A 20,457-nucleotide genomic window follows, 5' to 3' on the forward strand; every position below is an offset into this window, starting at 1 on the left:
GTAGCCGTGCAACCACGCAGTATTTGTTTGGGCTTAGTAGCCAGGTCTATATTTATTCATGACATTTGAGGTTGTTGGAGAACCCAATGTGTCCTTGACTAGACTCGAACAGTCTTGAATAATTCCGTCTTCCCGCGGTAAGTTTTATAAGCAACAAGCTGAACTCTCTTCGCTTAACATATTACAGAAATGGAACGTGAAATCGGAAATTTCTACTCTCAACGATCGAGGCAAATGTTTTCAATAATAGAATTGATTTTCCAGCGATTTTGGAGAGGCTAGCTCGCATCTTGCGTCAAGCTGTTGTTGAAAATTACGCTACATGCGATCTCTGTACGCATAAATCCTTAAAATCGTAAATAGCAGGTCTGAGGCACAGAGTGCTTACCGGTAATTTATGCTGATCCGAAATTCTGCAGTCAAATTTGACTCTTACACTTTCAGTTTCCTCACTCCAATGAATGAAATCGCGTCGCGTAGATTTGATGTCTGGAAATATGGCGCGCTCGGTTTAAAAACCATGAGAAATATATGTTATTGGTCACAATCACTGTAGCGGGAAATCAAATTGAGTTCGTGATTGTTACCAGGAATACTCATTATTGCCGCACATTGTCAAATTTAGTGGTAACTTGAAGCAATTTCAAGAACACAAAAATTTTGGTTTGTTCCAGAGTGTGTGCTTAACGTAATTAGGTGCTGATTGTAGTGGGCTGAGGTATTTCAATAGTTTCTTTGTACTAACAAAGAAGTGTCTCAGTAATTTGCTTTTTTTTTTTACGACTAAAACAATTTTTCATTCATAGCCAAATAAATTGCCGGCTTTAATGTGCATGTGGTGGTAATTAAATTCTGTCTTTCTACAGCTTATGAACATAATTATTACATTCTATAGGCTATTATCAGTGCTCATTTGAATGCATTTTGGAAAACAAAGTCTAATTTAATGCATAGATTAACCTATTCATAGCACATCAGGTATTTTGGCGTGAATGCGATTGGTTTAAAATCATAATTTGACAGAATATTCCGTGCTACAGTACCACAAGGCATTATTTAGTAAATAAACCCCTTCGGGAGGCTGGTATGTTGGCTGATAATGTCTACAGCTGAGAGATTGTCTGAAAAATGAATATTTGGCCGAGAAGCGAAGCTTCAAGAGCAAATATGAAATTTTGAGGACAATCTCTCAGCCAAGGACATTATCAGCCAAGATACGAGCAAGCCAGAACGGAATTTATTTATATTATAACCCTCCCATTAATTTTCACATCGCAATTAAACTGTGCATAAACACAGTAAAAAAGTCAGTGGTGATTTGATGGCGAATGTGTGTGATTGATGTAAGCAAGCAAAAAAAAGAAAAAAATGAGTTTGGTTTCCTTCCATGTAAATAGGAGAATGGGAAAGTTGAAACTCTTGTGTTGACTATGTTTCTTTTTCACGGAAAAAATCGGAGGACAAATATCAATGCGGATGGGGGTTATTGTGTAATAACTGTCCTGTGATTTTGCACCACGTGACATAAAGTAACCAATAAAATTGCCAAAATTAATGGGTGGGTTATAACTGGTGATAATTATTTGTTAAGTGGTATTCCCCAATTTACAATCCTGGCATGTAAAGCAATGAATGTTGCCAGTCTTCTTTTCAAATTTGGTTTCAAATTTATTGATGATGCAGATAAATAGATGAACTTGTTTGTTTATAATTATGGTTGCTCAGAAAGTCAACATCACTTTTTCAGGGTAAGCTATTTTTCAAATATTTTGAACTGTATGCTCCGAAAAAGGGTATTTGACAGAATATAAACACAATAGCCCCTCTTTGGCATGAAAAATATGCGACATGTACATATAACTGATTTGTCCCTAGACATTATCTGTTCTTTAAGGCTCACACTGTCTTTTCCTTTTAGCTTCACTCCAAGAAAATGTTTGAATTTTGGAGCAGATAATGGCATTGGACAAATATCCTAGCCTGTTTTGACACTAAATTATGACTGCTTTAATCTATGATTCATTATTATAGTATTCAAAACTACTGATGGACTAAATCCCAGGGATAATTCACTGATTCTTTTCTTTGTTAATTGATCCAGTTAATTACATGTATGACTGGCAGGAGTCGTGGCATTGTAGAGAAGAAGATTTAGGATGAAGTAAAAATGGACAGAGATCTTGCGACTCGCAAACGAAAGAAAAGTATTGAGGATGTTGCCAGGAATGCAAAGAAACCATTGAAAAATGGATCAGGTGTGTGTAAGAGTTAGTTTTCTTTGTTTCAGCCTAGGGTTAGCTCAGATTTTAGAACACCGCACTGTTATGCAAGAGATTGAGGGTTCAAGCTAGACCTAGACCAGACTAACACTCAGGATCTTATAATCACTGAGAAGAATGTGCTGTGTTTGTTATGACATCTGTGAATTGTTTCCTGACTTGTGAAAATTTTAGAGTGTAATTGTGCACAACTTGATTATTTATTGTGAATTTTGTGGGGATCTATTTCCCCTTTTAACTGCTGGGGGTGACTAGTATCTATTTTTTTTCCCTTCAGTTTCACTGATGAATCAATTAAATATTATTAAGGTGAAAAGAATGAAGGAAATGATTACCATTCAAAGAAGCTCTTGTTAAACAAATTCTCCTTTCCAGCAGTACAGGAAATGTATAGGGAACAGGGTGGAGAATATAGGTACTGATCAGGGCTTGACACTAACTTTTCAACTTGCTAGCCAAGTGGCTAGCAACATCTTAGATGTTATGACAATTTCAGTTTGTTTACCAGCCAAACTGGCTAGTGGAAATCGAAAAGCACTAGCCAAAACTGAATTTCTACTAGTCTGTGGCTAGTTGGCTACCATTAGTGTTGAGTCGTACTGATGTTGGAGTTTAAAGGGTTAGGATCATACTGTCATAGCAGTGATATGCTTGTACGTCATTTGTTATTACAGGGTCAGATGAAGAAGATGAAGAGCTCTTTTCTTGGGAAGAATATTTAAAAAAGTGTCATGCGAAGGCTGTTCCTAAAGAAACATTTAAACATGTAAGTACCTGTACACGTAATTATGTGTGCTTTCTTGTTTTCATCACATATACTAGACACATGCCACAAAAGATAAAATAGATAAGCCTGATATTCACCCAAAGAAGGAATGTGATAGGTCATTTGTACATGTATGTACATGAGTGTGCTTCCTCCAGGGTTGAAAGTCCTCTTTGTCTCTGCTGTTATGGGGGTTTTCATGGAGTAATATATCAGTAAGGGAACAGTATACAGTACAGGCTGCTGAAATGGCAGCACTACATGCGTGTTTCATGAGTGTAAATCCGCCATATTGGACACAATTTACACGCAAATTATGTGTGCATAATGCGAGACTTAAAGATTGAAACACCTGAAAATGCATATAAAAACATTATAAATTGCAAAATTCTTCATAGAGTGTGTAAAATTTTACAGGCAAAGTTTTGTGTAAAAGAAGGTGAGTATTTACTATTGTACATTTAAAGAACACTCTTAAAATCTGAATAAAAAATTGCTCACCTCATGGCAATGAAGAGAACGCTCATATCTCTGATGCTTAATGATCACCTGAGCTGCTTGTGGATGAACACAGTGGAGTTTAACTTCTTTCTCAACATGTGTTTACATTTATTTTGAACCAGGTACAAGACACAAAAGTCCAAGGGTTTGTTCCTGGTATGAAGTTGGAATCCATGGATCGTACGTCACTAGAGGCTGATACCTACTGGGTAGCAACAGTCGTCACGGTGTCTGGACCACTGCTTCTGTTGCGTTATGATGGCTATGATGACGATCGCAGTGGGGACTTCTGGTGTGATGCGGCATCTGATGATCTTCAACCTGTTGGGTGGTGTGCAGGGAATAATCGTATACTCATTCCACCAGCAGGTATGTGAAATAACATGTTGGAAATGTCTACAGTATGCAGTGCTGGGTGATTTCTGCATTCAAGTCTGACTCATGTGGGCATAAGGGTTCCTGTAATTCTTGTAGAATTAGATAACAACTTTTCCAAGCGAGAATTTCCCTAGGTTATTGATCACAGTGAACTCATTTGGAATAAGATTTAACCAAAAAAAAAAAGAAGAAAAAAAAAGAAAAGTTGTGTGCAGTTGCTATAGTTTGAATAAAAGTATGAGAATTTCAATGTGGATTGTAATCTTTCCTACCCTAAGGAATCATTAACCCTTTCACTCTCAAGAGTGATCAAGACAGAATTTCCCCTTACAATATCAATACAATATCAAGCAGACAAGTGAGGAGAATACAGAAACATAATTAATAATTAGAGGATTATTGAATGTAATTGATTCAATACCACATTCTCCTAACTAACATCTTGAGAATTGTATAGCAGACAGTAAGGAGAATTTCTAGTGACATCTTGGGTAAATAGATGAGAAGCATTTCGTCATGAGTGGAAGAAAGCACAAAAGAAAAAAAAAAAGGGAAAAACTTTCTCCCTACATGTACAGCTGTAGCATTTAAATGCTGGTAAGGTTGTAAATAATCATTCTTCGGTCTCAGTGGTCACAACTTGGGATGTAGAAACTTGAACTTCTGTACCTAAGAATATAAAAAAGTTATTATTATAATATTGATTTCAAAAGGGCATTGTTAATGTATCAATTCTTTTCTATAGCCATCAGGCACAAGGAGCCAAACTGGGCGAAGTTTCTAAAGCAAGATCTGGAAGGGGCTGTCCGTGCACCAGCTCATTTGTTCCACAGGGTAAGTAACCAACTAACTTGCTAGGTGTCTAGGACAGCATTGTGTACCGTATTTTTCACTATGGGATTGAACATGCCGCAAAAATTGTTTTTATTTTCAGTCATGTTGTTGAAATCTCAGCATATGCACTCTGCTCTCCATTGTTGGGGGGTGGTACTTGTGTGTAACTCATGTTTTTAATTTTTTGTTGTTAAAATTGAATTTTGGGCAATATTATAGAGAAATAGTGAGCCAGTCTATATTTGGCAAGTGAAATGGAGTGGAAAATACAATTCAAATTTGCTTCAAACCATTTTGACATTAAATTTATCATTTGTAAATTGTACCTGCCAACTCTTCAACTCCTATGAGTGGTCAAGAGAGAATTTCTCCTTACAATATCAATACAATGTCAAGCAGACAAGTGATGAGAATATGAAAAATATCATTAGGAGATTATTATATCACAGGGAACTTTTTGCAATTCCCAGATAGGGAAAAACATGGTGAATTTATAGGTTTGATTGGTATTTGATTGGTATTTGATTGGTATTTCCCAAACTGGGAAAATGCTACCAAAACCAATCTTGGGTTTAAAAAACCCATTATATCCCCAAAGATGGGATAAACTTGACCCAATTTAAACCCAGTAATGGGATTAAATTGACCCATTTTAAATCCAGTAATGAGATTATATCAACCCATTTTTAACCCAGTAATGGGATAAATTTGACCCAGCTTTAACCCAACAATGGGATTAAATTGACCCAGTTTTAACCCAGTAATGGGATAAAATTGTTAAACCCAGCAATGGGAAATGTTCCCATGTTATTTACAAATTTGGGGATTACATGGGGAAATGTTCCCATGTTATTCACAAATTTGGGAATTACTAGGGGATATGTTCCCATATTATTCACAACTTTAGGCATTACATGGGGATATGGTCCCATGTTATTCACAAATTTGGGAATGACTTGGGGAAATGTTCCCATGTTATTCACAACTTTGGGGATTACTTGGGGAAATGTTCCCATGTTGTTCACAAATTTGGGAATTACTTGGGGAGAAATTCCCAAATTATTGACAAGCTTGAGAATAAATTGTGGTAACAGTCAACATTTTCCCAAGTTTGGAATACCAAAAACAGTAAAACTTGTTCCCCAAGAAAAACCTACTTACTGGATCCTAAGGGTTGACAACTTCCCAAAAGTATCCCAAGAAAGGAATTTCACATCCCAAATAATTCCCAACAATGGGAAAATTTCCAATTTAATTCCCAAATGAGAATCTTAAAAAGTTCCCTGTGTTAGTTGATTAAATACCAAATTCTCCAAACCTATATCATTGAATTGTGTGGCATACAGTCAGCATGATAAGTAATTTGATCTTGGGAATGGAAAGGTCAATACAACAATTACAGATGTGCCTGGATGTCTTTTTAGAGAACAAATCCTGATGATGAAAATCAGCTGAAGCCAGGATTGAAGTTAGAAGTGCTGTACAAGAATGATCCACTGAGTTACTGGGTGGCTTCGGTGGTAGATTCCTATGGCTTGAGGCTCAGGTTACGATTAGAAGGGTCGGAAGATGAAGCGGATGATGTTTGGGTTTACTTCCTGTCTGATACTGTTCACCAACTTGGTTGGGGAAAGAAAAACAAGTTCAGGCTCAACATTCCTCCAGGTAAATACTGTACATGGACAGTTACAGTTAGGTTGCCAACTTTCTGCCTGTTTTTAAACCAGCGCTGAAGAGTGTGTGGTCAAGATATAATAATATTTATTTTGCAAGATATTATGCCTTATTGATCAAGAGTGAGGTCAAGATGGTTGGATATTGGCTGAATTCTTTTTTCCAATTTTTATTGACTGAGAGGAAGTCAAGGTCCATAAATATGCAAAAAAGAAAGAAGCTAATATCTGGCCAACCTGACCGAACAAGCTTGGTAAATAAAGGATTTACTGTGTTGCAAAAGTAATGTGCTCAATTAAGAATTAAGAATGATTTGTTTACTTTGAGAGCCAGAAAAGAAACCTGCTGTGTTTGTAGCACAAGAAACCCCAGAGAGTTGTTTAATTTTTCTTTGATTTGATTGTCTCCTGTCCCTTTTTGTGACTTCGACGTGACATTGTTCAAAGGCTATGAACTTTGTAAGTCCACTCCACTCCTTTTTTTTCAAGCACACGATCAAAGCAGGCAAGATGGGCCCATCTTGGGACTGCCCACTTTGATCCCAGGATTTGCCACATATTGCCCATAGGCACTGCCAGTGATGTAATAAGCCATAGTATTGCTCACATGCATTGTACCTTGTGTGTCAGATGAGTTTAATTCCCATGCATTACTTGTGAGCATCGTGTACATACTGTATAAATTGGCAAGGAACTACTCGTTCATGGAAGTATGTTTAGCTTACGTGTAAAATATTCTCAATTGAGTATAAAATGTGTATAAATTACATGCAATCAATCAGCCTGAACTTATCAAATGCATGCACATTTAACAATGCAAAAATGCATGTACATGTAGCAAGACTAAAAGAGAGTATTCTGCATTTGCCATATTTCAGGCTTTTACATATACCAAAGTTATATTGCTTCTCTCTTATTTAAAAGCAGAATACTTATTACCCCATTCTGCTGTTTTTTTTTTATACTAGGGGTTTTGGTGACATACTCTGTACATTTGGGTTTGTTTTATGGGGTTTCAATTTAATTTCAATGTTGTTAGGATTAAATCAAGTTTTTGTTAATGATTTGATTCATTGATTGATTATTTTTTTATTGCATTTTAGATCTAAGGGCAAAATATCCATCAAAAGACTGGGCACAAATCAGAGGAAGGCTGCTTGGTATTTGCAATATGACTTCTAATGATGTGTCACTCAACGAGGCGCTAAACAAGGTATACTTTGTTAATAGTCTTGTTCATATCAGAGAAATTGTTGATGAAGTTTTGGAAGTACTCTGCTTTACTGGGTTCTGTAACTGGTGTGTCAATCTCTCAACCAAACAGATGCAAAATCAGATAAAAAAAAAACTGCTTTTCTTGCCCTTCAACCAGACTGCTTGTTCTTACCATAGGATATCATCAGCCCCTGTTGATAATTCCTTTGTTCTAATTTGCAGTTTTAATCACATATGCTTTGTTTGGTTTTGGGTTCACAATATATGATCACAGAAGGCGTTACTACATGTAAAGTAGCTACATTTAACTTAATGAGCTAAACTATCTGAGTGTTGCAGTATCATCACAGTATTTGAAAATTCTACAACCTTGATGGTGTCAAAATGTGTTAAGAACAAAAAAGTATCACATAAAGTGCAGCCAAGTGTGTCACTGACACTTAAACAATATTTTGATGTCTTTGGTGCTCTGTTACTGTGTAAACCCACAGCAGCATGGGGTCTGTTTGTTTTATATCATGAAGAAGAAAGATTTTGGTGATGGGGATGTTTTCTGTGTCTGTCCTCCAAAAAATCATTAGTAAGAAACAATGAACATGTTAATATTAATTAATAATAATTCAGCTTAATATTTAATAGTTCTCAATAATTAATATCAATAAATGATATTAATAATTCAGCTTTTTGAATAACAACTAAATATGAAAGTATTGAAATTGTGATATTAGTGTATGTTTGGTGCGATGTTTGAGAATCATTCCTTTTTCTTCAGTCTGACAGCTTGCCAAGGCCTCATGGGTTTACATCGGGTTTGAAACTAGAAGCTGTGAATCCCAGTGACCCCTCCTCCATCTGTGCTGCTACAGTGACCAAAATTCCAAGCGAGTTCTTCTTCCAGGTGGAGATTGACAGCATGATCACTTGCAGTGACAGCACGCGACCTTCCATGTGGTGCACGTCGAAATCTAGGAATATTTTCCCGGTAGGGTGGTGTGCACAGAACAACATTCAACTTACCCCACCCCCAGGTATGAAATTTTTCAACACCACACATTTGATATCACTGTTCATTTGGTTTCTTTCTTTTAACCCTTTACACCTAACATCAGAATGCATATTCTCCATACTGTTCTCTATACATTCCCTAGGGTGCTGACAAGGAGAATTTGTTTAACAATCAAGAGCTTCTTTAGTTGATGATCATTTCCTTTATTCTCCTGACTTTAATGTGTGATTCAGGGGTGATACTGTTAGGAGAAACTAGATGTTGATCAATATTAGGCATCAAAGGGTCAAATTGGTATTGAATTGTTCACTGAATGTAAAGAGGAAGTTGTTTGGAAACACGAGCTCCAGAGAAAGAAAAGAATGAGTTTTTTCTGATCAGGATTCAAAGTTATGGTTCATCTCATCTGAATGCTCTATCAACTAAGCCCCTGAAAGTGTGTTGCAATTTTGGCAAAATTTAATTTAATTTAATTTAACAATAAGTTCTTATATAGCGCTTTAAAATTGAACTCTATGCGCTTTACAATTACAATTAACAAAATTTCAATAAAAATCCTATACCTGCAATTATCGCTACTCTATCTAAACTAACGAATTATTACGTGTTATACATATATTTGACAACGTACGATATCAAAAAATCTGGTGGCTTAATTTTTGAAAAGATAAGTTTTCAATAACCGTTTAAAGGAGTCAACAGATTCGGTGTTTTTTATGCATTCAGGGTCTAGGGTCTGGAATTGTTCATTCAGCATTGCTTAGCGTGGAGGAGGGGCACAAAAATTATTAAGTACATGTACAGCAAAGTGTTTCAAACCGTTGTGATTAAGGTTGTTAGTTTGTGTCTGATACATCCTGTATATTGCATGAACATGTACATGTACTTGTACATGTATATGTATTTTTCTTGTAGCTTACAAATAAATTTTTTTCCCTTCCTACTCATCCCTACATGTGTATTTTTTTCATGGGAGGAGTGGGGATGGCATACATGTAGTGGTGTGTGTCCATGCCTTCCACCACTGTGGCGCAGGCTCCATTCCTGGACCTGTCGCCATGTATGTGGGTGAAAGTTTGTCGCTGGTCGTTGTCCCTGCTCCGACCGTTCTTCTCTGGGTCCTTTGGTTTTCCTCCCTCCACAAAAACGAACATCCAAATTCCAATTCGACCTAGAAACAGTGGAAAAGAAGAGCCACCATGTGGGATCTCCTCCAGTAAATTTCCTTTCCCTCTCTCTTAGTTTTTAGTCTGTGTGTTAACTGTTTGTAGCATTGCTGCCCAAGTTTTTTTTTTTTTGTAACAACTGTGCAGTTATCAAAGTTTTATTTGTTCTGATGTTTATTGGTAGGATACCTGGTTCATCCCTTCAACTGGCAGACATACCTTGAACATACAAACTCAACAGCAGCTGCAGAATCATTGTTTACTTTGGTAATGCCATTAACTTATTTGCAAATGGAGAAATTATTAATCCAGCCGCTGTTTCAAGCTTTGACACAATATTGCTTTTGCGTACACGTTTGATTTTGACGAAAGAGAACCTTTATCATGTGAGAGAGAATTAGAGATCTACAACCAGAAATGATATTTGAAAACGGAATTGTTGTTGACATGAGCGGAGCTGGATTGAATGAAAAAGAACGAGATGGTCAAGTTTTCTTCAGTGAATGTGGCTAATGTAATGTGGGCTGCATGCAAGTTGTATCTCACACGGGGCGCTCGTATGCAGGGGCTGCCGTGGTTTCATACATGTAGCTCCCTAGTGAATGTAAGAACTTTCTTTGTTGATGCTTTCTGTCACGTGTACATGAACATCTTCCTCCCTTCCCTCCCCTCCCTCTCCCAGCCTTTTGGTAAGGAACAAGTAAGTATGTGTAGTCTTCCACTGGTCAGCAAATTGACAATGCCTGGGTGAATGCAACCCATAATAATTTTTATGGTCACGCTCAGCGCCTGGATGTTGTTCATGACTCCACCAATATTTCAGTACCTCCCACACACATATCTATCGTCAATGAGTGTCATTTAAAGGAATTTAAGCTTTTAATGCTCACTGACTAGACGGAGAATCTAACCTGAGTCATGCATCAATTTCAGGAAGTTCCATCTCATGCGTTTGACATCGGAATGAAGCTTGAAGCGGTGGACCAAACAGATCCTAGTACCATAACAGTAGCTTCGGTCTCACAAGTGGTCGGACGCACCATGTGGGTGTTACTGGAGGGATACAAAAACGATTCTGTGGAACATATTTACGATGTGGAGTCATTGGATCTCTTCCCAGTTGGATGGTGTAGTATGAACGGGCATCCGCTTGTAACGCCGCGTGTACAGCGTAAGAAATATTGGCTGATAAACTGTGTGTTGAAAATTTGCCCATGGTCGTTAACCCGTCGTCAACTGAGACCCCATCAATAATTCTCCTTACTTTCTCTCATATAATTTTTATGGTGTTGCTTTGGTGAATTTGGTTTTGGAGGAACTAAAAATCTCCTAAGTGATTCTTTTCTTCATTCTCGACACTTGTCGGCTTGAGATTGTATTCATTTTGATAACTATTGTTGGAAAAAAATTCTGTCTTGGTTACTCGTAGGAGCTAAAGGTTTAAGGCCAAAACGGAAAAGGTGAATGAAAAAAAGATTGGAGCAGTTTGGATGCAAATGATAAGCTTGACAAAATAAGTTGAGTTAAAAAAAAAAAAAAAAAAAAAATTAAGGCAATCCCTCTTTTCTTATACGCGAAATCTATTTGTTTAGTCTCGCAATTCCTAAATCTTAATGAAAGTTCTCTTTGTCTGCCATTTGCGTGTTACTTTTTTGAATTTGTTTCTTTATTATCAATATCTTGTTTTCAATGTTTTTGTAATTGTCAACTGTCTTCAGTACATTATGATTTAAAGCTCTAAATTAGCGATATGATTCGCCGAAGCCAGCGTAGGTACATACTTTTTGTTTAAAAGTGCTTTTTGAGGAAGACTGTCTGTTTCCTTCTTGTTAAGGTTTATTACCATCCTAAAGCCCCTGAACGATAACTGAGCGATCCTCCTGAGGATATCGTAAGGGTGCATGTATATTTGACTGTGTTTTTTTTTTTGTCATATTTTCACAGGTCCTCCTGAAGAAAACAGACGTCTTGCTTCTCTAAGGTATGCTAGAAATCCGTTATTATGTATTTAAGTAAGCTGATTTCGAGTTGGTGTAAAACAAAATAAATTTATCAGGGATCTATTAATATTGTGATGATCTTGCCATGCGAAAGCAGTGTTTTTTTTTTACTCTCACTGGTTTATGAGATCGTTTGACCAGGGTTCGTACAGGTCATGGAAAACCTGGAAAGTCATGGAATTTCAAAATTTCATATTCTAGGCCTGGAAAGTCATGCAATTTAGGAGTGGGTCATGGAAAGTCATGGAAAGTCAATATGCTCTCTATGAGTGAAAGGCAATAAGACCCAAAGTTAAAAAGTTAACTGACGAGTCCAAAAATCAGATTTAATTTCATTAGAAATAAACAGAAGCACGCATTGTGAGAATGTTTGCAAACATTCTTTCACACTGCATTCTTGTCATAGAATCTTTCAAAAGATCCTGGAAAAAGTCATGGAAAGTCATGGAATTTTAACAGGTCAAAAGTGTACGAACCCTGTTTGAACACCACATCTAAGGGGCCGACCATTTAACTTTTGAGGGGAGGGGTGGGTGATTTTGAAAAAAAAATTTCCCGCAAGCGCTTGTTAGAAGAAAAAAATTGCATGCAGCCCAAATGTAATTGAAAAGATGTACCAAAAAATCGGAAAAAAATATCCTGCATAGCAGATTGCTAGAAAAAAAATTTCTTGATGACCAGAAATCACCCACACCCCCCCCCCCCCCTCAAAAGTTAAATGGTCGGCCCCTAAATATAAATTCCTCTCACTGTCTGCTATGCACTTCTCACTGGTTTTGTTCTGAGAATGTGCTGTCAGATCAAGCAACATCCTTAAGTTGATAGTTTTCTTTCTTCTCCTTACCTTTCTGGGCGATAATGTATTGTTATTGTAAAGAGAAATTACTTATTGATCGTATCTGTGAGTGGACGGGTTAATCCTTAGTTGATCTCTTGCAGGACAAGACAAAGAGAAAGTAACAAAAAAGCGACGGATACAAGCACAGCCAACATCACCAATATCTCAACAACCAGAATTTATGAAACTAGTACTACAAATTCTCCAACTACACCTGTGAATTCTGTAAACGTTGCACCTGTCACAGATGTAAACAACGGGACAAACGTGACCCAGCGTGACACAAATCACTTGCAGAACGCCAACGTGACATCCATAGACACTGAACAAGATGTCAAAATGGCGTCCAATTCTCACGCGGTCAAAACAGAATCTAGTTCTCTCGAAGAAGTGAACACAGAGATGCAGGAGAAAAAGTCACCTGCGTCTTCCAAGGGTAAATATGATTTGCGGCCCTCGACACTCGTCCCGCGGGATTACGGTGAAGGGGACGAGGAGGAGAGTGCTGAAAAGAAAAAAGTTGAAGCTGTGATTGATCTGACGGAAGACGACGAGGTCGAGGTGGACGCAGAGGAGAGTAAACCTGTTGTAACCAAACCAGGTGTACCTTCGAAGGATGATTCAGGTATGCGTATACGACGCTTTGACGTACTTAAAGTCAAAGGTCGAGCCGCACTGTATGACTTCTTCATTCTTTTACCCAGTCTCCTGCGTTTCCGCTGTTCAGTCACGGCACACAACACCTCCTGTCTTCCCTGCTTGACGAGACCAAATAACGGCTGCAAAGGGCATTGGTAATCTTCTCTCTCTCTTGCACGTGAAGAGACGAAAAAACATCTTTATTTCATTAACTACTTCAAGAACCATCTTTCCTACTCTATTTACTCACAACAGGCGGCGTGTCACGTATAAACCTACAATGAGTGGCCAAAGTCTTTGCATGCTCTAATACTTTTTGCCGGAATAGTTTTATAACTCTCATTAACCTCGCCCTCTCCTCCCTTTCAAAGCTGTTTGTTGCTGTTGTTAGTGTCCCCCCCCCCCACCAAGTAGCATTGTTGGTGGGGTGGGGAGGAGGGGGATTTTCAAGAAACTTATCAGATGTGATTGACAAGATTTCAGTTTGTTCTGTTGAGTGGTGGGTTATCGACCACGTACTAAAAAGAAGCGGGCAAGCTTCTTTGCAACTCGTTGTCGCTCACCATAGAGCCTAGCTCACCCTAGAGAGTTTCTGTGACTCTGGATAGCATTAGAATCTGAGAGTCTGAGTTTTGATTCCTAAGCAGGACTCAGAATATGTTCTTAATTCCACGCTCGTGATACGACGAAAAAACATTTCTAGAAAATTGTAGAATACTTCTAAAATTTGTAGAAAACTTGCCCTTTTCTTTCTATTTTTCTTTACAGGTATCTGTATTTATGTAAAGAAATCTTGCGAACCCGGACCGTTTCTTAAGCAAGCCAAAGTCGCCAGCCTTCCAGCTGTAATTGGTCCAGCGGGTCCCAACATTGTCTTGAGACAACTTGTTGAGCAAATTGTGCTCAGCGCTCATTCGTCGAAACAAGTTCTTAAGCTGCTTGCTTCCGAGACTAGTAAAATGACTATCGCTTCAATTTTGAAGGTAACGTGTTCTTTTTTCTGTTATGTTTCTGAATTGAAGTAGTAATAATAATAATAATAATAATAATTTGATAATAAAAATTAACGGTAAAAAACTACGACGTTTCGAAGTCTGCATGACCTCATTATCAAGTAAAATGTTAAAACTGATGTAAAATTGTAGCTCAGAGATTATATACAAATAAAATGTGATAACTTCATTAGAATAATGAGCGTTCATTGTTATTGGTGTTTAGCATGTCAGATCGTGCAGTATATGTTTAAATAAATACTTTTGCACGTATTGAGTCAGACTGCGTGTTTAGCTTTGGTTTTTGTCCGCGAATGAATAGCATTTCGTGAATTAGGCAGTCCATTTTTCCGCGGCATTTCTTGAGAACGGAAAACATTTCCTCTAGGCTAGTGGACGCTACACTGTGGGCTTCTTTCAGATGCTTGCCAATGACAGAGGCTTTATGTTCTTCTATGCGTTGATGAAGATGGCGTGTGGTATAACCGATATAATCCGCATCGCACGAATCACATTTAAAAGTGTAAACAACGCATTGGTGGTTAATTAAAGCGGGCTTCTCTTCTTGTATCTTGAGCTTTCCCTCGATCTTACGACTCGTGAAAACTGGTTATAGGTCAGTTCCGATTTTCCGGCCAAGATCTTTCAGCTGATGTCTTACTGTGTCGGCCGATTTTTGGTCTTTAAATGGTAAAGTTATTCTGACAGGTTTTTGTGTAGCCGCGTCAAGTTCAGTTGGGGTTTCATTCGCGAACAAAAACCAAAGCTAAACACGCAGTCTGACTCAATACGTGCAAAAGTATTTATTTAAACATATACTGCACGATCTGACATGCTAAACACCAATAACAATGAACGCTCATTATTCTAATGAAGTTATCACATTTTATTTGTATATAATCTCTGAGCTACAATTTTACATCAGTTTTAACATTTTACTTGATAACGAGGTCATGCAGACTTCGAAACGTCGTAGTTTTTTACCGTTAATTTTTATTATCAAATGTATTTCTAAACATTCTCTGATTAGAATAATAATAATAATAATAATAATAAAAACTTTGTAAGAAGTATACAACTTTTTTTAGAGGCATGTTTCGGCATGCTTATGCCATCTTCAGTCAATGAGTAACTGAACGTGAGTAATTATATAACAGACAAGTAGATGAATAAAATATTTACAGTATGATGTAATACAAAAGCGGGTACTAATTAAAGCGTGACAACAAACATGAGATTAAAGGTGTGAACTAAAATGCTAGAAAAGTGTTATAATGCTGTAATTGTTTGTTAAGTTCAGGTTTGATATTATTTATATAAAAGCTTCTTTGAGTTTTAAATCAACTGTGTTGTTGGCAGAATCCAGAGTACTAAAGCAAGAAAGGGAGTTCACACCTTTAATTCACACCTTTAATTTCATGTTTGTTGTCACGCTGTAATTAGTACCCGCTTTTGTATTACATCATACTGTAAATATTTTATTCATCTACTTATCTTATATGTTATATAATTACTCACGTTCAGTTACTCATTGATTGAAGATGGCATAAGCATGCCGAAACATGCCTCTAAAAAAATTTGTGTAGTTCTTACAATATTTATCCTACTTGCTACTACTACGACCTTATGGAAATAAAAACTTTATTTAAGTGTCAAATGTATTTAGCTGTACAAGCACAAGCTAATTGGGGACACTAATCTAATCAACGATTATTAATCAATTAACAATAAAAATTGTAAAATCTAAAAAAAAATAACATAAATAACACGACCTGCAGAGATTGCAGTAGTCACTATTATTATCTAAAATACTCGCAATATCTAATTTACGTATGCTAGTTTTAAACAACTGGAGGCTGGGTGATTGTTTGACCAGTTTGTTAAGTCAGTTCCACAGCGCAGGTCCGAAATAACGTATTGAGCGTTTCCCATAGTTAATAGTATTGAATCGAGGTAGATTGAAGTCTTTCTTTCTCAGATTGTAGCTTGAACTATTTAAGCTAAAAATTTCGGCAACATTGGTGGGGGCAAGCTTATGCTTAACTTTATACATAAGGATAGCAATGTCTTGAAGTCTACGATTATACAGTGTAGGTAATCATGATCTTTCGAGCAGTGTCTCATAGGTACCTGACTTTGTTCTATACACTGCTTTTAACGCGCGTTCTTGAAGGCGTTCAATTTTCCTGCAGTCAGAAGCCTTGCAAAAATGCCATATTAAGTGACAATAAGTAAGGTAGGGTAGGATAGAAGACTTATAGATTGGAGAGCACGGATGGCGAAGGAGTGAATGCGATCGCCAGCCAGCTCGCCCTACTTTTTTTTACATTTCAACTCCCAGAGTTGATTAACCTGTAACTTCTGCCCATGATATCCGTGCTTTATCCAGCTAACAGTTCAAGAGAATACTCAAACTTATCAGGTTGAAGTTTTTATCTTGATCTAACTACAAATTCTTGTAGCTAATTTACAAGGGAATGTGTAGAAGCTAGATGGGAGAATGAACGATCCAACCTTAGAAGTGTAAGGGTTATCATAAAAGCAGAGTATACAAAAATGAGGTAATTGTAAGGCAGAAAAAAGAATATAACAAATGAAGGCCAAAGAATAAAAAAAAGATATCACTTATTCAGTCAGAGGGATACTCAAAACCAAAAATACCTCAGACTTGTTTTGGCTCTGCAATCTGATTGCAGTGAGAGAAACTTAAAGCAATACCTGAAAACTTCGCAACACAGTCTGAGGAAGGATTTTCCACAGTTTTATGATAAAATTAAGGAGGCTGGTAGTTTGTCACAGGACGTCATCGACGTTTTGGTTGAGTCGCCATGTTTTTTTTTTCTCTGAAACATTCCTATTATTTTCACGGTGCTTGTCCTGTTTGGTCCACAGCATGGGTTTCCTGTGGTTTGTGACATCAGACACCTGTTGCAAAGCATCGCTGCTGTGTGACAGGCGGACTCAGCTAATTACAGAATTATATCGGTTTTCTACCCTTGTGAGCTTGATATTTGTTATTTTTTATTGCAGACATTAAAAAGCAAACTCTCTCTGTGCGAGAATCTCATCAGTTTGAATAAAGTCGCACTGTGTGCGCACTGTGATGCTCAGAAAGGTGAGAATTATGCGTCGATCAATTCGAAGCTTTCATATCCCCCTTCCCCGGGAAAAATTGTGTTCAAATACGCCATTAAAGCGCCGGATTTGATCGTAATTTTTTTTTTTTTTTTGTAAAACACAAGATCAGGGTGGGTCAAGTGAGAGGTAAGAAAAGTTTTCTCAGGTAACTATCACTTGCACTCCAAATGAAAGTCAAGATGGTTTATAACCTCAATAGGAAGAAGTTGGGTCATTTGGCTGTGTGCAAGCGTTGTCGAGATATTGAGCAGGGAAGTACCAAGGAACAGGTTCGCTGTTTTTCATAGCTTTTTATAGCAGGACTCAAACTGTGAGGACTTCGGGATTACGAGTGCAGTGCCTTTACCAATCGACTACGCCACCATTCGGGTTGTATCATTTTTCCCAGTTTCTTATTTATATTAGATACCAGAGAAGTTTTATCTGACCCCAAATTTTGACCGTCTTTTAACTTGAATTTTTTTTACTTACGTTTTAATTTGTTCTTCTGTTTCAGCTCCTCTTTCTCCACCCACATCATCTCTCCGCAAAAATAACGAATCGCCGACAACACCAAGTATAGCAACCTCACCCTTGAACGAATCACCATCCCCAATAAGAAAAGCCGCCCCCAAAGTAGAAAGCAATCCGGCGGTTTATCCCGCAGGTCATCCCGCAGGTCATCCCGCAAGTTATCCCGCAAAGTCCCTTCCTGTTTTAAAGTTAGCTCTCCCAAAAGCAAAGAATGTTCCCAAAGCTGCTCCTGTAGTAAAGAATATCTCTCCAGAGTCCCCCAGACCCGAACCCTCGGGATCACCAAGTATTTCGGGTTCGCCTTCATCAAAACATGTATCGCAATGGAGCGTGAAAGAGGTCGTGGATTTTATACGAACAACTGACTGTTTTAAGTTTGCGGACGAGTTTCAGAGACAGGTAACAACGAAGTTGGATTATTTAGCTAACAGAATTTTTTGGGGGAATTTATTCAAGTCTTATTTTCTGGTTAAAAGTTTGTGACTAATTCTGAGATGGCAAAATTGATCTTTTCTGTGGAATTCATGAGGGGGAGGTCGTAGAGTAAAGAGAGTCTATAAGGGGAATTGTAGAATATTGACTGCTAATGAACTGCCAATTGAGGGGGGGGGGGGGGATCACGAGAGTACTACAGAGCCTAAAGGGAGATCAGCTAAATTTTAATTGGAACACAACCAAAATCCCTCGTACCCCTCCCTCCCTCCCCGGGCCATAAATAATGACCAGTCCCTCAGTAGAAGTAACACGTTGATATTGACTTAGGGAGTAAATAGATAAGCACAATTATTTTTCTTTTTCCACATCGCAGGAAATCGACGGACGAGCTTTAACGTTACTATCCTTGGACGAGATCCACAAGTGTCTTGGAGTTACTCTTGGACCCGCCATCAAGCTTCACTTTACTGTACAGAAACTGAACAAGAAACCTCGATGACACAAGCTGTTACATCTCTTCCCAACTGCGCATGCTTTGATTTGCGCTTTTAGTCCTGCGCATGCCGGACGGTGCCGGAGGGTCGTTTATCGTGTGTATTTTATGAAGCTCGATTTATCCGAATCTACGCGTTTCAACTGCAAATCGTCTTTTTAACCGGTTGTTCCTTCTAGCTTTTTAGTCTTCAAACTCATCGATAACTTTCTTATCGCTTTCTAGCCGGGTTTGAAGTAAGAGTTGCTTATTTGCCTCTGCATTGCGTCCCTTAGTTCAGGAACTGTTTCTTATTGGGAAAATTCTTCACTACAAAGAAATCTGATCTGGTACAGTGAATTCTGGGAACGTTCTTTGAACCCGCGATTAACTTCCTAAATTTTGAAGACAGCGGTCTTCATTATTAAGTCTACAAATCTCTTACTCTTGGTTACTGTTTACGAAGACCTGTTTTACGAGCGCTAATTTTTTAGAAGTGTGGTAATTATGGGATTAAATATTGGAGTGTGAAATCACCACAAGTCGTCTGACTGCATCTGTCAACTGACTGGACGTTAGCTCAGAGCCCAGAGTCATGTCGATTTTATGTCAGCGGTGTACTTACCAGTCAACAAGCTAATGGATATATCTCGTACCCGTTTTTTGATTTCAAGATTTCGAAGTGTCTTGCTTTTAGATGTCAGTCAAGATCATGCGAAGAGACGAAGCTTAACGAAAGTAGTAGTACTGTGAGGGGGGGGGGGGTGGGGGAGCTAGGGATCTTTGAAGATTAAAATTGCGCGAAGAAAACTGATACACAGCAAACGTGCTAACCCCTCAACTGAACTTCCAAACCATCACCCCTCCTAAAAAATAAGTTAAAAAATGGAGGAAATGAAAAAGAGCTTGCATCAAAAAAAGTTCCTATTTAGTGAATTTTAAACATAACATTTTGACTTGAGGACTCCCTAGCCTCTCCACCCCCCCCCCTCCCTTTATATTCTTGCATGGTCCGTTTCTCAAACAGTGGTAATGCGGGTTAGAGTGTATGTAAGTGTCATGCACAGTATTATGATATCATCGAAACCTTTCGCCTGTTCTTGTATCTTTAATTTGATCTTCAGTTAAACAAATTTTTTCTTTGTGGCCTAAGTAATATCCTTTTTGTTGTTTTGTTTTGGTTTAGTTTTGTTTTTATCGAAGCCTCCGTGCATTTCAGCAGTCCTCATTCTAAATGTTGCAGCTATGAGTAAGTTGTAATTTCCTAATCGTTATTTTTACACATTCTTCGCCTCTTCTATGTCTTGCGCAAAAGGTTTCCATGATACCTATCCTAATCAAAACATCCTCAACGACAGAAAGCTTCCAGTTTTCTCCAATTCTTAAGACAAATGCATACATACCAATCAATAAACAAATTTTTTTAGTTAAATTTTGTTGATCATCATTCCTTTGTCTTTTAAAACTAGCTGTAAAGTATACAGTCTCAGATTCGATTTTCTAATTCACTTCTTCAGGATCACCCAGTTTTTCCCCCCCTAAAAACCCAATGACCTCAACGTGTGACTAATATGTAATTTCTCCTTACAATGTCACCCCTGAATCAACCATT

The 20,457-nt window shown here is 37.8% G+C and overlaps 1 protein-coding gene across 1 annotated transcript; it reads left to right on the forward strand.

The window, feature by feature from the left end:
- Positions 1–20: 20 nt before the first annotated feature.
- LOC111335345 (uncharacterized) lies at positions 21–20,277 on the forward strand. Its single transcript, XM_088760765.1, has 16 exons — positions 21–137; positions 2,102–2,255; positions 2,954–3,045; positions 3,669–3,915; positions 4,670–4,758; positions 6,183–6,423; positions 7,535–7,644; positions 8,419–8,674; positions 10,003–10,085; positions 10,752–10,989; positions 11,763–11,799; positions 12,758–13,281; positions 14,064–14,278; positions 17,318–17,402; positions 17,922–18,337; positions 18,747–20,277. Exons 2-16 carry the CDS (start codon positions 2,168–2,170, stop codon positions 18,870–18,872), a joined length of 2,847 nt encoding a protein of 948 aa, XP_088616891.1. The 5' UTR covers positions 21–137; positions 2,102–2,167; the 3' UTR covers positions 18,873–20,277.
- The last annotated feature ends 180 nt before the right edge of the window (positions 20,278–20,457 follow it).

Source organism: Stylophora pistillata, chromosome 5, assembly GCF_964205215.1.
Source record: "Stylophora pistillata chromosome 5, jaStyPist1.2, whole genome shotgun sequence".
In the NCBI taxonomy this organism is placed as follows: domain Eukaryota; kingdom Metazoa; phylum Cnidaria; class Anthozoa; order Scleractinia; family Pocilloporidae; genus Stylophora; species Stylophora pistillata.

Bases quoted from the DNA above. Each gene is read 5' to 3' on its own strand.
- LOC111335345 (XM_088760765.1), top strand. From the start codon at position 2,168: ATGGACAGAGATCTTGCGACTCGCAAACGAAAGAAAAGTATTGAGGAT. The intron at 14,279-17,317 runs GTAACGTGTTCT...TTTTTATTGCAG, and splicing joins CTATCGCTTCAATTTTGAAG to ACATTAAAAAGCAAACTCTC. The intron at 17,403-17,921 runs GTGAGAATTATG...CTTCTGTTTCAG, and splicing joins GCACTGTGATGCTCAGAAAG to CTCCTCTTTCTCCACCCACA.